Source organism: Bos javanicus, chromosome 19 (assembly GCF_032452875.1).
Source record: "Bos javanicus breed banteng chromosome 19, ARS-OSU_banteng_1.0, whole genome shotgun sequence".
Taxonomy (NCBI): Eukaryota; Metazoa; Chordata; class Mammalia; order Artiodactyla; family Bovidae; genus Bos; species Bos javanicus.
In genome coordinates, this window is record NC_083886.1 from 23,731,693 (window position 1) to 23,746,387 (window position 14,695).

Consider the following 14,695-nt stretch of genomic DNA (forward strand, 5'->3'; position numbering starts at 1 on the left):
TGGACAGTCCTGTGTGTGGCTCCCACTAGGCGTTTGGGGACAGGAATACCATCCATGCCATCGGGGACAGGAGAAGCAGGGAGTGGTGCTCAGTCTCCTGAGCCCCCTGAGGACCTTGCTGGGGCAGACACCGACAGTCGGCGCTCTGGGCGGCCACGGTTCCTCCAGGCTCAGATGAGGGCCTGGGCGCCGCAGGCTTATGGGCGAAAGAAGCAGGTCTCAGGCCTCAGCTGCCGTGGACTGCAGCCCATGCTGGGTTTTGTGTATTCGTGTGATCAATGCTCCACCCCCCAAATACCTGTACTGGAGGTACTACTGTTGTCCCATTTCATAGAAGAGGAAACCAAGGCTTGGAGGGGTCAGATAACTTGCCTTGTAACCTTGGCATGGGCAGAATAAGAAATCCCCATGGTGTTCAGGAAACTCTGCCCTTTTCCTAAGTCTCAGGGAAACAGAGGCCCTAGCCTCATCTTACGTGGCTGTGTTTTGAAAGATAAGCCTATGTGTTACTAATTTGTTTTGACCTTCAGAGTCCTCGGTGAAGCCAAACACTAGCTCGGTGCAGGGGCCACCCCCAGAACAGGAGCCCTGAGCAGCCAGGAGCCACCATTGTTCCCACTGCTGCGCCCCGCCCCGGCCTCTGCAGCCCTCTGGCCTGTCCTGGGTGTCCTCACTGGCTGGGGGCTTGATTTCCCAAGAGCAGGAGGCGCTCATTAGCCACACCACAGAGGACAGGGGCATGGGTGTCGTTTCTAATTTGTCCGAACCCGATGACAGCCTCAGCTGATTAGATGACTCCAGCTGCAAGGTGAGGCCTTGGGATTCCTTGCCGCCTCCCCACCCCACAATCCCCATCTGAGCTGAATTGGGAGAGCAGGGCCCAGCCCCACCCCAGGCAGCCTGGCTCTAGCTAAGCAGATGTCCTCAGCAGCTGCTGCTGCTATTGTATAATAGTCACTAAGTCGTGCCCGACTCTTTTGCGAATCCATGGACTGTAGCCTGCCAGGCTCCTCTGTCCATAGGATTCTCCAGGCAAGAATACTGGAGTGCATTGCCATGTCTTTCTCCAGGGATTTTCCCAACCCAGAGATCGAACCCACGTGTCCTGCTTGGCAGGCAGATTCTTTACCGCTGAGCCACCTGGGAAGCCCTGGATGACCGCAGAACTCCTGCCAAGTGCAGTACAGTGCTCCCCTCTCCAGCTGCTCACCTGTCTTGCCGTGTGAACCTACAACTTAATTCTACTCTAGTTTTCTTGGCCTTTGGGGACCTGGGTGAAGAGAATAAATCTGGGCCCGCCTGCCTCATCTGACTCCAATAAAGCCCTCGGAGATAACAGGGCTGGGTGCACTTGGCTCCGCCACCCTCTCCCTGGACCTCCTGTCCATCACGGGGGGCTGGTTGATGTCTACTCACTAGTCCAGCCTCGGCAGCAGAGGCAGAGAGTGTCTGTCTGCCCAGTGATCTCCATACAGGAAAGAGGGGCTGAACTACCCCTGCCTCAGTTGCCCCTGGGGTCCACATGGAGTCTGGGCAAAGCTGACAGCCCTTCCCACACCCAGGATGAGATCAGATGCCATGGGGCTCTCAGGGGCTGAGATTCTAGGATGAGGGAACCTGAGGGACGCACCCTGAGGCCAGACTCTGAGGGCATGTGCCCGACAGAGACCCAGAGACAGGTGGGCAGAGAGGGAGAGTGAGAGAAACCAACAAAATGGGAAGAGGGACCAAGAGACCAACGCGGGAGACTTAGAACCGTGGGGACACAAAGACCCACAAGAGAGGGAAAGACAAGAGAGGCAAAGGCAGAGAGGGATTTTTTTTAAACCATCAGCAAGAGAGGCACAAAGAGATGAAGTCAGAGACACACAGAGACATAAAGAAGGACAGAGAGAGAGCACTGACGTCATGGAGTGGATGAGGCACATTTTACATCCCAGCAGAGGAGCCGGCAGGAGGTACGCACCCACTTTGCTGCATCTCTGCCATGAATCAGAAGCAATAACCTGCCAGAGGGAAATACTGCAGAGCACACCCAAACCAGACCAGCCCCTCGTCCCCTAAGTGCCTGAGTCTAGAACCTTCCTTTTGAGCCTGTCCTGGCCCCCAAAGAAGCCCACCACCTGGCCTTTGCCTTTCCTGTCCTCTGTCAGGGATGCCTGGCTCGCCCCAGTCCTAGCATCTCTACCTGCCAAAATCACGCTCATCTTTCAATTCCACCTCTTCCAGGAAGCTCTCCCTGACTTCTTTGCCTGACCACTCTCCACTCCCGGTACAGAGTAGTGGTATTGTGTTCTCTCTGGCAGAATCTGTTCTTATCTTCCATCTGTCCATTTCCCTCTTCTCTCTGGAGCGCCTCCAGCCAGGACAGGACCACAGGATGTCAATGCTGGCGACCACATCTCTATCGATCGGAGGATACTTCTTCATTATCCGGTGCCTCCTGTCTCTCTGCAAGCCCCAAGGAGGGAGTTAATTAAAATCAATGGCAATGAATAAACAAGCAGGAGAAATCCTCCACTCCCCACTCTCAATTCCTGGCCTGGTCTGGGCTGTCCCTGCCAAGGTGCCGGGGGCAGCCTAGAAGGGGAGCCAAGGAAGGAGGTCCCACAGCCTCACCCTCCCTCTGTGGTGGTCCTGCGACTAACCCCACCTCAAAGGGGAGGAAATGAGGCCCAGGGTGATCAGGCAGCTGGCAAGGGAGGGTCATCTGGATCTCCAGACTCCAGGCCAGGAGGGAGGGAGGGAGGCAGATTCCGAGGCTCTCTGACTCCACTCAGCCCATCCTTAGGAGATCAAGCTCCCTGGGCTTGAGGCTATTTTTCTTTCTTCCTTTCAGATCCCTACTCTCTAGGGCCCTGGGGGAAGTTTCCGAAGCAAAGGGAGAACCTATCCTTGGGTCTCGGGTTTGGAAGAAGAAAAGGTTTTTCGTGAACAGTGCACTCCCCTCCCCAGAGCCCACTCATCCCGTGTCCATGGCAACCAGTCTCCGACAACCCCCCTCCATTAGTCCATCCCTGGCTCCGGCTGAGGCCACATCTCCTGTCGCCTGGCTTGTCCCACCCAAGTGTCCTTCGGGAAGGGGAGGCACCTGCTTGGTTGAACGCCCAGCCCCAGCTGGCTGGCCGCCACCTTGCTGATCACCATCCATCCTGCCGTCTCCATGAGATGCCATGTCCTCTCCTGGGGAGGATTTTTCAGAAAGCAGTCAACAAGTATTTACTGAGTGCCCGCTTGGCCCAGGGCCCAGCACTGGGGGCTGAGGGAAGAAGGCAGATGCCGATTAAGATGTGGCCCTGCCCTGAAGGGGTTTCTGGTAGAACTGGGCAAGTCAAGGCAGGCATCTGTAGGAAACACAGTGTAATGCCAGGGAGTGTGTGAGAGGGACCAGCAGGCGTAGGGAGAGCAGGGTTGGGGGCTGTCTTCCGTCCTTGGGCGAGAGAAACTTTCCAACACAGGCACGATTTGGGTCGGTTCCTAGAGGACGAATTGGAATCTCATTTTGAAAAATATTTATAGGCTCATATAGTTTTTTCAATATTTATTTATTTGGCTGTGCTGGGTCTTAATTGCAGGACTGGAATCGTTAGTTGCAGCATATGGGATCTTGGAGCAAACGCCGGGAGAGAGTGAAGGGCAGGGAAGCCTGGCGTGCTGCTGTCCATGGGGTCACAGAGAGTCGGGCACGACTGAGCGACTGAACGGCAGCCCCAGGTCTTAGTTGCGGCTTGCCAACTCTTGGTTGTGGCATATGAGATCTAGTTCCCTGACCAGGGGTTGAACCCAGACCCCCTGCACTGGGAGCGAGGCGTCTTAGCCACTGGGCCACCAGGGAAGTCCCTCGAATAGCTTTTTAAACTCGCAGCGCATTGCGTCCTCCTTGATCTTATTTTACTGTGTTTGTTATTGTCTCCATTGGACAGATGAGAAGGTTGAGGTTCAGAGAGATTAAGGTATTTGTCTAGAAGTGTCCAAAGCAGAGCCAGTATTCAACCCTAGATGTTGGGAGTGAACTGGGTGTTTTTCTCACCCACATGGCAGCTCCTGCCTGATGGGAAAAAGCATGTTGAAGGGACTGAGGATGAACTGGCCTGCCTTCAGGGGCCCAGAGCCCTTGGGATAAGCCCAGACCAAGGGATGCCCTGCATCCTGAGCGAGGAAGAAAGAGTAGAGATTCCAGCCACAGATAGTCCTGAGTTCCAATCCAGCTCAGCCTCCAGACAGACTCTGACGGTACCAATGCCTTCAATGTCTCATGAAGCACAACTTGGAAATCTGAGTTCCCCTAGAAAAGGAGAGTCTACCCCCGTGAGGCTGGCCTGGGCATCGAACATGCTGAGTCCAGAAGCCATCCCCATGCCAGATGGTGTGGGCCATGAGTTCAGGATGCCCCCCAAATAAATATTTATTTATTTTTTTATCAAGCATCTGCCATATGCCAGACATGGCCTGTGTTATTTCTGCTAATGCTCACAATAACCCAGGAAAGGATCCATCGTTGCCCCCTTTCATAGGTGAGCCTGCCAAGCACAGAGGTGAAGGAACTGGCCCAAAGTCACACAGCTGGCAAGTGGCAGAGCCAGGACACAGTCTGTCTGACTCAGAGCCAGTGCCTCTTCACCACCCCCACACCTCCCTCCTGCTGCCGCCAAACGGAGCCCCAGACGTGGGAGGCATCTTGGTGGGATTTCGGGCTGTGAGCCTGGCCCCACTTGCGGGTGGCACAGCCATCACCTGTCCCCGTGGGGACATCTTTTTGACTCTTCTCTGCAGCCGCGCCAGCCTGGTGGGCTGGGTAAGGCTAATTGGGGATGCCTCTGCATTCCCCGGGGCCTTATCTTTCCTTTACAATAAAAGTTGGGTTTTTTTTTGTTTTTAGCGTGCAAAATTTTCCACCATCTGCTTTGCCTTGGCAGAATGTTTGCTGAAAATATCTCTTCCTCTCTAATTCCCATAATTTCTGGGGGCTTTGGGAGCCTCCAAGCAGAGCAGCAGCAACTCACAAGGGCCTCCCAAGCTCACAGGCTGCTGGTTGTCCTTGTGCCAGGCAGGCGGATGTCATGTGGCCCAGAAATCACATCTCCCTGCCTCTCAGCCAGAGAGGGGCACTGGGATCTCTCCACTGATGGAACAAAGCTGATCTGAAGTTGAATCCTAGGATTCAAGACCCAGAGTGTCTAGGCTGTCTAGGTCGGCCTGTTTTGTGTGTGGTGAAGCCCTGAGAGGTGCCCCCAGGGTCACAAAGAGAGAGGTTGGCAGATCAGAGCCAGGAAACAGATTCCCTAAATCCTAATGCAGGGCTATGAGGTCACGTAGCCAGCATCCTGCCTGTCCCCTGGACCATTGCAGGCAAGGTTTCTCCACAAGCCAGCAGCTGCCACACATGTTCTTTGCAGCAGTTGGAAAAGACTTTCCAAAAGGGAAGACTTCCCCCCACTTTCATGTACCAAAACTCGAGTTTCCATGGTGACAATCAAATTGCAAATCCATCCAAGAGAGAAAAAAAAAAAAAAAACCCAGAGAAGTGAGCATGGCTGGCGCTGGTGCTGTCCGCTGCTGCTGATGAGAGCCAGGCAGAGTGGGGCAGCCCTGCATGATGGGAAAATCTCAGGGATGCCAGGTCCCCAAGCAAGTGGTCCAGGGGCCCAGGCCACTGCAGCAGGGGGCCTCCTCCCTGCCTCCTGGCAGAGTTCCAGTGAATCCACTTGGTGACACCTCCTTCTTGGGGAAGCTATCAAGACAGTCTTCTCCCTGGTGTTTTCCCATTTTCAACCTGAAAAATCAAGCGTGGGCAGAATACAAGCACTTGTCACCAACCAGGCCATCCTAGACTCAGCCTTTGGGGAATTAGAGGTAAAAAATCAGCCTTCAGACACACAGAGTGTTTTGAGGATGGAAGAGCAAGGGCCAAAAGATTTATGAGCCTAAAAGCTTTGTTAATAGACCTGGAAGATTTACGATTGCAGCTGCCGTGTAGAGAGAAAGGTGGCAACAGCAATCGAATGGCAAATTAACCAAGGTTTGGGTTTTACAGCGACATTTGGAGGGGGAGGAGGAAGAAAAACTTCTTCCTTTGCTGCTGGAGGAGAATTGGGGTAGACAGCATTTGCGTTGGGCAGCGTCCAGGGATGTTCTCCACATTGTCTCTTCAGCATCTTTCTTTCCCAATGACAGTAAGTGCCAAGGCCAGGTGTCGACACTGCCGACTTCCTCGGGCTCTTCCTTTCGAGTGAGGTTTATTAGAGTGGATTAGAAACAGGATTGGGTTTGCATCACAGAGACCTCTAAGCTGAGGCTTGGCCCCCTGCTTGAAATCCCAGACACAATGAACAGCAATGCTTGAGCCAAGGGAGATGCATTCAAAAGGAACGCGGCCTCGGCTGGCTGCTTCTCTGCTCTGCGACACCTTTGTGAGCTTCGTTGTCATCCAGGGCTGTTCCCCCGCTTCCACGGCTATGGCCCTTGGGGTTCTATAAAAGGAGACAAAGAACAAGCCCACTGACTGTCACTTGGGGAGGTTTATTTTTTCTAAACCTTGCACGGCATAGGCACCATATGGAAACCAGGCAACATGCTACCTGAGCCCCACCTCCAGGGTTGGGGCTTTGGATGAGACATACCCCGCCCAGCAAAACACGCTCTTGCAACATAGCTCAGCAGTATTCTTGCAACTTAAGCCCACTCTCAACCCAACACTGAGACCAGGTACCACAGATGGCAGGACAGGGAGCAGAGTGAAGGAATGGGGTGAATGGGCTGGCCACCATAACCCGGAGTCTTGGGATGTCCTTTCCCATCGTCTCTTTCAAGCTCTTGGTACGTCATGCCCTGTGGCATCTGCTCATTAGCACCAAAGGATCCAGGTATTATTTCCATATCATGAAGCCCCATGTCATGTCTCGCTATCCCCTGCTGCCCCAGCCTCATATTTCCTACTCCACCCTAGAATTACAAAGATCCAGCATATCCAGCATGGGGCAGACAGAACATTCCAAGTCAGGAAGAAGGAATGAAGGTGAAGGTGAAGTCACTCAGTCGTGTCCGACTCTTTGCGACCCCACAGACTGTAGCTTACCAGCCTCCTCCATCTGTGGGATTTTTCAGGCAAGAGTCCTGGAGTAAGCATCTCTACCAGAGAGATGAGAAAACCAACGTGGAGATCAGTCACTGTGTTCTCCTCAGGGACTTCCTACTGCCTAACAGGCTGCTGGACACCCTCCTGCTGGGGGCGGGGGCAGAATATTCCAGATCCCTTTGCACCTGCCCCAAAGGAGAGATGCTTGCTCACTCCTGGCCCTCACACTCCCTTTGTCTGGGGACCCACAGGGTTGATGGTTAGTCAGTCAGTGCGTGAGTCAAAAAATACGTAATTGCTTATAAAACGAATGCCCATAAAATCAGGTCTCAGTGGATTCTTGATCAAAGAAACCCAGTCTGGGACCTAAAAAGCAATTGCAAAATAAGTCAGACCTTTACTTACATTTCTCAAATATAACGAATGGGGCGGGCGTGTGGATCCCAACCCCTCCAGTCTCCATCTCCTTTTGATTCTAGATCTGGAAAGCCCAAAAAGCCAAAGCAGATCTCTGCCTTGAGGGCGAGGAGAGAAACACACCAGAAAGATCAAAATCCTTAAGCAGACAGAGGAAGGCAAAGCTGGAAACAAACCGTTAGCACCCCTCTTGCCCCACCCCCAGGATCAGGTCTGTGGGAAAAGCACGCTAGGCTCAGTCATGATGTGATTTGGCCCCTGCCTTCAGGAACCTCCAAGTCTGCTGGGGGAAAACACACACACAACGCTTAGAGCAGAAAGTTTGGTTGCTGCAGGTGTAACAGAATACACAGCGTGTTCAGCCAACCAGATGGAGACCATAGAGGGCTTCCTGGAGGAGGTGGTACCCAAACTAAGCCAGGAGGAGAAGGGTAGGCAGGGAATTCTGGGGAGAGGAAAGCCAGTCCCTGCAGGAGGTGCTGACAGTTTGGCAGGAGCTCCAGGTGGCCTGGGGCCGGAGAAGCCTCAGGCAGAAGAGCTGGTTGTGCAGTTGTGGGGGATGAGGCTAAAGAAGTAGAGGAGGGTGGGAGTTTGGGCTCTTGCTTTGCTGTGTCTTTAAAGTGTCAGTCGCTCAGTCGTGTCTGACTCTTTGCAACCCCATGGACTGTAGCCCGCCAGGCTACATGTCCATGGGATTCTCCAGGCAAGAATACTGGAGTGGATTGCATTCCGTTCTCCAGGGGATCGTCCTGACCCAGGGATTGAACTGGGGTCTCCTGCATTACAGGCAGATTCTTTACCATTGGAGCCACTTAAGCTCAGCTTCAGTTTAAAGAAATGGAATCTGGGAATCACAGGCAATGCAATATAGATGCAGTTTAGACATGAAAGACCATGTGGGCTGATCTCGAAGAAGCACCCAAGCCCTACATCAAAAGATTGGCAAGTGGATGTACATTTCTATGCTTAAAATGAAAATAGAGTGTTTAATGTATGAATAGATCCTGTATTATGACTCCCACTGTTGACTAACCAGCCAAATATGGTCCCATTTAGTCCAGAAAAGAGTGTTTCTACCACAGTGGGTGTTCACCATGGGAGCTCCCCCTCCTCTACCCTCTCCCGGGATTCCAGCCCCACCAGCCTGGCTCCCTTCTGCATTCACAAGACCCCACTGGGAGTTGCTGGATGAGCTGGGATGAGAGCCCAGACCTGCTGGCTCCGAGTTCAGTTCTCCCAGTGGAATCAGAGTGGTTATAAACACAGTCTGTGGAGCCAGCCCACCAGAGTAAGCATCCCATTGTGGTCAAGGGCCTCAGTTTCCTTGCCTGGGAAATGGGGACAATGCTGTTTCCTATCTTGCAGAGTTGTTCTGAAGCTTCTACTAGTTAGTGAATGTCAGGGGCCTGGAGCCCTCTGTCAGGTCAGCGAGGACTGGAATTATTCCTGCAGGGCATCACTGGATGGTTTTAAGCATTGCCAAGTGCATGCTTCAGAGTAGTTGGGCCTGCACCAAAGCAGATAATCGGCTCCTCCCAGCAAGAAGCTTCTGATCCAGCCCCAGGGAGGGGGTGACATGTGGAGATGGGCTGCCCCGGCACTCGCCTCTCTGCCTGGCAGAAAGGAGTCCCCTGCCAGCCCCATGCTCCAAACACCAGGACCGGCAGAGGTCCCATGCCATCTTGTCTTGGCAGGAGGAGGAGGCCTGCCCTGGTCCCCTCTGTCGGACACTCCTGCTGGCAGTGACCAGTGGGGGGTGACCTCTTGTGCTGGTGTCTCTTTTCCAGTGGTTTCCAGCGACAGCGACAGCGACTCTGATCTCAGCTCCTCCAGCCTGGATGACAGACTCCGGCCCGCTGGGGTCAGGGACCCGAAAGGCAACAAGCCCTGGGGCGAGTCAGGTAAGAGACTGACTCAGCTGACAGGAAGTGCAGGGAGCCGCACTGCTGCTTCCCAGGCCCCGAGGGCAGTGGCTCTCCTCCTCCTGTGGCTTCTGCTTCCCAGCAGCTCCTCGGTGGGGGTTGGTGGAACAGTTCTAGATCCAGGAGGCAAAGTGGGCCTTTGGCTGGGACGACTGGGAGCTACAGGGTTGGCACCACTCAAGAACAGATGGAAAAGGGAGTTCCTGGTGGCCTAGTGGTTAGGATTCTGGGCTTTCACTGTGGTGGGTTCAATCCCTGGTCAGGGAACTGAGATCCCGCAAGCTGCACAGAACAACCAAAAATAAAAAACCACCACGAACAGACGGAAGGGAGGCTCAGGTGTACATGCAGAGAAGGCCTGGGGGCTCATTTTCCTTTCCACACATGAAGGGCCTTCCCAGGAATAGGACCAGCTTCATTCACAGTTACTCCAGAGGTTAGAACTGGGATATTTGCAAGATGTTTCCGGAGGCTGGTTTTTAGTACATACGAAGAAAGCTTTTCAATAACTGCCCCAAGCTGAAAAGAAATGGAAAGCTGGGTGATCTCCTGCCAGAACTGATATGGAAGGCATTCCTGCAGGAGTGGCCATCTGCACTCAATAAGGGATGCCAAATGCCTGGCACACATACTTTTACTTCTGCTCCTGTGCCCATGGCAGACATTACTAGTTGATCATGATACTCTCTCCCAAAGAGCCTGACATGGGCCTTAGAATCCTTCTCCATGGAGTTTTCCGAGTGATCAGTGTCAGTAGGCAGGGCTGATGCATGGGGTTTAAACTGTCCCTGGACCAGATGACCTCCTAGTCCACTTTAAGCTGAAGATTCTCTCTTAGGAAAATGTGGAGCAAGCTCACCTGCCAGCCTCGGTTTCCGGGGCGGGCTGTATACCTCTGTCCCTGTCCACACCACCATAGCCTTCACCCTTTCTCTTCATACCAACTCTCAGCTGTGACCAAGTGGGTCCAGGAGACAGAAAGAGTGGAGTCTTGCAGATCCCATCTCTGCTCTCTCAGCAGGCAGGGACTAACAACTGTGTCTGAATGAGGATTCCTTAGTTACTAATGGCAGCAGTGAATGTCCCTCTTGCTGCATTAACAGATATACACACAATTCCCCTACTACATGCTCCTTCTCCAAGGGCACTGTCCATTTTCATGTGGGTAACTACTTGTTCCTTAGCTAAATGACCCAAGGGCCCATTCGGTTGTCTTTGTAAGATTGTGGGCCAGTCAGCAGCGGCCAAAGGGTGGGGGTCCCACTAGACCATGGCAACCATGTGAATAGGGGAGAAGGCGGTGGCTATTCTCAGGGGGAGAGGCTCTGGAAGACAGTCCCATAGATACAAGTCACAATTCCAAATGAGGAGACTTTAGATCAGCTCCCTTGTCCAGGCTGAGTTCCTCCCTGTCTCGGTTCAAGGCCCAAAGGGCCCAACCCAGAGCCAGTCATGGGGTCTTCTTGCAGGCGGAAGTGTGGAGTCACTGAAGATGGGGCCCACCCGCCCAGCCAGCTGCCTCTCAGGGAGCCAGAGCAGCCTGGCCAGTGAGACCGGGACAGGCTCTGCCGACCCACAGGGGGGCCCCCGCACCCTGGCCGGACCCAGAGGGCCCCGGTGAGTACCACACCCACCTCCTCCCCGTCTGCCCCCACCCCTGTGGGCTGCTCCCCTCCACGTAGCCTGCCTCGTCCTCACCTGTGCTCCAACACTGGAGAGTGCTAGGGGATGTTTTCAATTCCCCCCGTTCACTGAGCGCTGTGCCAGGTGCTGGGGGAACCCAGGCGAGCCAGACCCATCCCTGCCCACAATGAACCCAGATCTCAAGGCTGACCATCTCTGTCTGTTCTCAGCAGTTATTAGCATCCTCAGTTTTATAAAATGTAATCTTTCCAAGTATTTCACCGTCCCTGTAAGAGTCACAGGAACTCCACTCTGAGAACGCCTACTGTCCACCAGAGGGTATGCCCAGCCTGGGCCGGGTGTGGTGGGGGACAGTTTCTGAGACCTCCAGAAACTTACCACATAGCTGAAGAAGCTGAATCAGCTTGCCCCAAACAGAGCCCAGGCCAGAGCAGTCCCAGATCCTAAGAGGGGTGAAATCGGGACCTGTGGAGCCCGGCCCACTCTGCACATCCAAAGGCAATTTTCATTCTCTTGGCCAAGAAGTCAGGGGGCTTATTATCCCCATTTGATGGGTGTGGGAGCCAAGGGCAAGAATCCAAGCTCCCACCTGCCCCAGCTGGCCTGGGACCATCATGCAGTCGGGAGATAAGGGGGTCCTCACTCTCAAGTGGGAGAAAAGCGTGCAGATGCAGAATTGGCCCCTGGCCTCCTTCCAGAATGAAGCCCCAGCTGGACTGAGTGCCTCCGCAGCCAGAGGATCCACAGGCGCACGCTGTGTGGGTCAACAGAGCAGCTGATGCCCCTGCCACACACGGGGGCGGCTGAGGGAGCCTGGTGGGGTGGAGTCACCCACCAGGAAACCCCGTGGGAGCCCTCATCCACTCTTCCTTCGCCACCCCCTCCCCTTCCCGCATTCCCCCTCATTATGAGCATGAGAAAGAGAGTCAGACTGTGACATGGGGAGGCAGGTCTCAGGGAGGGAGGCGCCGCAGACATTCCCCTCGCCTCCTGCAGTCCCCCACAGAGGGCAGTTTGGAATCCAGCGTGCCTGAGCTCTAGCCTCAGCTCTGCCATCCACACCCATGGGAACCTGGGCAAACCGTCAGGTCAAACCACATGCAACTGTATTTTTGTAGGTCAAAAATAGTTAAAGATTGGCAGTTGCATAGGGTTCAATCTAATATTTGATCTCTCGGCACCCAGTTGCATTATCACTAAAGTGGGGACCATGTTGTGTCCCTCCTGGGTTGCAGGGAGGGTAAGCTCTAGGCTCCACGTGGGGTACCTACCTGCATAGGTCTTCAGGACATGTCCAGTGGCCACTCGACGATCTATGTGCCGTGTGGTCCAGCACATAGACAGGGTTCCAGGGCTTAAGTTTTACTTGGACAGGACTGGCCTGGAAGGTTTTCTGTTCTGACATCCATTTTTTTTATTTTTATTTTTAAGTTTTTTTTTTTAATGTGGACCATTTTTATATTGAACTTGTTACAATATTGTTTCTGTTGTTTATGTTTTGATTTTTTGCGGGGGGGCCATAAGGCACGTGAGATCTTAGGTCCCCAACCAAGGATCGAACCTGCACCTCCTGCTTTGGAAGGCAAAGTCTCAATCACTGGACAACCAGGAAGGTCCCTCTCATGTCCATTTGCTCCTGCTGGCATCCCAGGATCACCTGTGTTGATTAGCCCGGTATTGACAGCCACACTGGAGCACAGGGAGTGGGCGACTTGCCGGCAATGACTCGGCGCAGTAGAGCAGGGCTGGCCCAGGGCTCAGCCCCAGCCTTCCCCAGCACTCCCCCACTTAGTTCAGAGGGGGTGGCTGCTTCAGGTACAGGCCGCTCCAGCAAGGAGTCCACCTCCCTGCGTTTCATTCCCAAAGTTGACACTGTCCCTGGGGACTCTGCTTCTGCTCACTCTATTGTGGCCTTTCTTCTCTCTCTCTCAAAGGTAAAAGGGACACCTGGGCCAGCCCCCGCTGCTGACGTGGCCTCCAACGGTCCCCTCCACCTGCCCTGGACAGAGGTGTGCTTGGTGCACGGGGCAGACTTTCCAGTGGAAGAGCTTGAGAGAGAGGGAGAGAGCGAGCTGGAGCCAGACACCTCCCGGTTCCTTCCTGACCAGTCCTGGAGCCCTTGGCCGCCAGCCCTGTCGGACGTGATCTCTAACTCAACAAACCAGTGTTTGGGGGGCTGAGTCTGCTCCCCCGGGCCTAGTGCCTTTCTGCACCCCTTCTTTCCTGGGAGCCCCCAGCCCCTGCCCCAGCCACTCCACTCCACCTTGACCTTTATTTATTGCCCTTCCCACTCCCCAGCCTACTCCCATGTTCGTTTTAAGTTTGCTGTCATCTCGGATGTACTGGAAGGGCCTTCAGACCCACCCGTGGGGCCTTCCAATGTGCACTGCTGTCTCAGAGGTGGGGCTTTCTCCATATTTGTATTCGTGGAGGAAGACGTCCAGGCCTGAGGGTGACCCTTCCCCGAGGAGCGTGGCCCCCAGAGAGGAGGCCAGTGGAGGTGGGAGGAGAGGTCCACCCCCACTTCCCCTCGTGCTGCAGCCCTCAGACATGGATACAGTCACCTCCCTCCTGGCCCAGGATCTGCTCTTGAACTTGGCTCTCTGTTAGGTCTCTCAGAAGCCCTCCTGTGGGGCTGGTGGAGCTGGAAAGGGTCCTGGGGAACACTGTGAATTCGTTCACTGAAGAGCAGCCTTCAGCTAAGTTCCCTGCTGGGGTGCAAAGCTCCCTAAGCCATTAATTCACTCCTCTTCAGTAGGCTCGGTTTGGCAGAAAAACACTTAATTCAGGGTGCAGGCGATGCTTCTGGAAAACCCTTCCTGTAGGAGAGAGAACGTGCCCACGCGCGTGTGTGGTACCCACACGCTCCCATCCTGCCTGCCTGCCCCGTGCCTGGGCCTTGAAGGGCCTTCCTCTCCAGGCTCTCAGACCCCCTACTATGAGCTCTTTTGCCCTTGTTGCTGGCAGACAGTTTAAAAAAAAAAAAAAAAGTCCTGTTTCCCTGTGACAAGTTATGCTTCAGAATAAAAACAATAAAGATTAGATTTGCATTGAGCCAGTGTGTTGATCAAAAGGCCACAATCATTTGTGTGTCTGAAATGCATAAGTAGAGAAACGGATGGGAAAAAAAATGTGGTACAGTGGTTGCTGGAACACTTGCTAAGCTGCAGTGAAAGGAATAAGCTAGATCTGCGTGGGTTCGAAGGACTCACAAACCTAATGTTGAAAAACAAAGCCATCGATGTAAAGATAAAAAGTTAAGTATACGTATAAATAATCAAAATGAGTTATATTAACTTATATGTACATGTGTAGAAATGTTTGTAAAATGGACAAGGACTTGTAGTTAAACACAGTGGACTGAACACATTTGTATGTTCTCTGCCTCTTGAACCCCACCAAAATGACCTAAAGGAATGAAAATGGCATGAACTACAAAAATGGCTTTACCTGTCTCCTGAGAAACCTGTATGCAGGTCAAAAAGCAACGGTTAGAATCAGACATGGAACAACAGACTGGTTCAAGATCAGGAAAGGAGTATGTCCAGGCTGTATATTGTCATCCTGTTTACTTAACTTATACGCAGTACATCATGTGAAATACGGGCTGGATGAATCACAAGCTGGAGTCAAGACT

At 53.4% G+C, this 14,695-nt stretch overlaps 1 protein-coding gene across 7 annotated transcripts in view; it reads left to right on the forward strand.

Annotated features, from left to right (window-relative positions):
- The window catches only part of RPH3AL (rabphilin 3A like (without C2 domains)), a 154,746-nt gene extending 140,634 nt beyond the window's left edge, over window positions 1-14,112 (forward strand). For 6 of the 7 annotated variants that reach the window (XM_061389547.1, XM_061389545.1, XM_061389548.1 and 3 more), the window contains 3 exons: window positions 9,280-9,393; window positions 10,884-11,031; window positions 12,993-14,112. In XM_061389547.1, the coding sequence (XP_061245531.1) occupies window positions 9,280-9,393; window positions 10,884-11,031; window positions 12,993-12,996 (266 nt within the window). In that variant the 3' untranslated portion in view covers window positions 12,997-14,112. The remainder of the gene's footprint in view (window positions 1-9,279; window positions 9,394-10,883; window positions 11,032-12,992) is intronic. The other variant, XM_061389550.1, reaches the window with a different exon arrangement.
- The last annotated feature ends 583 nt before the right edge of the window (window positions 14,113-14,695 follow it).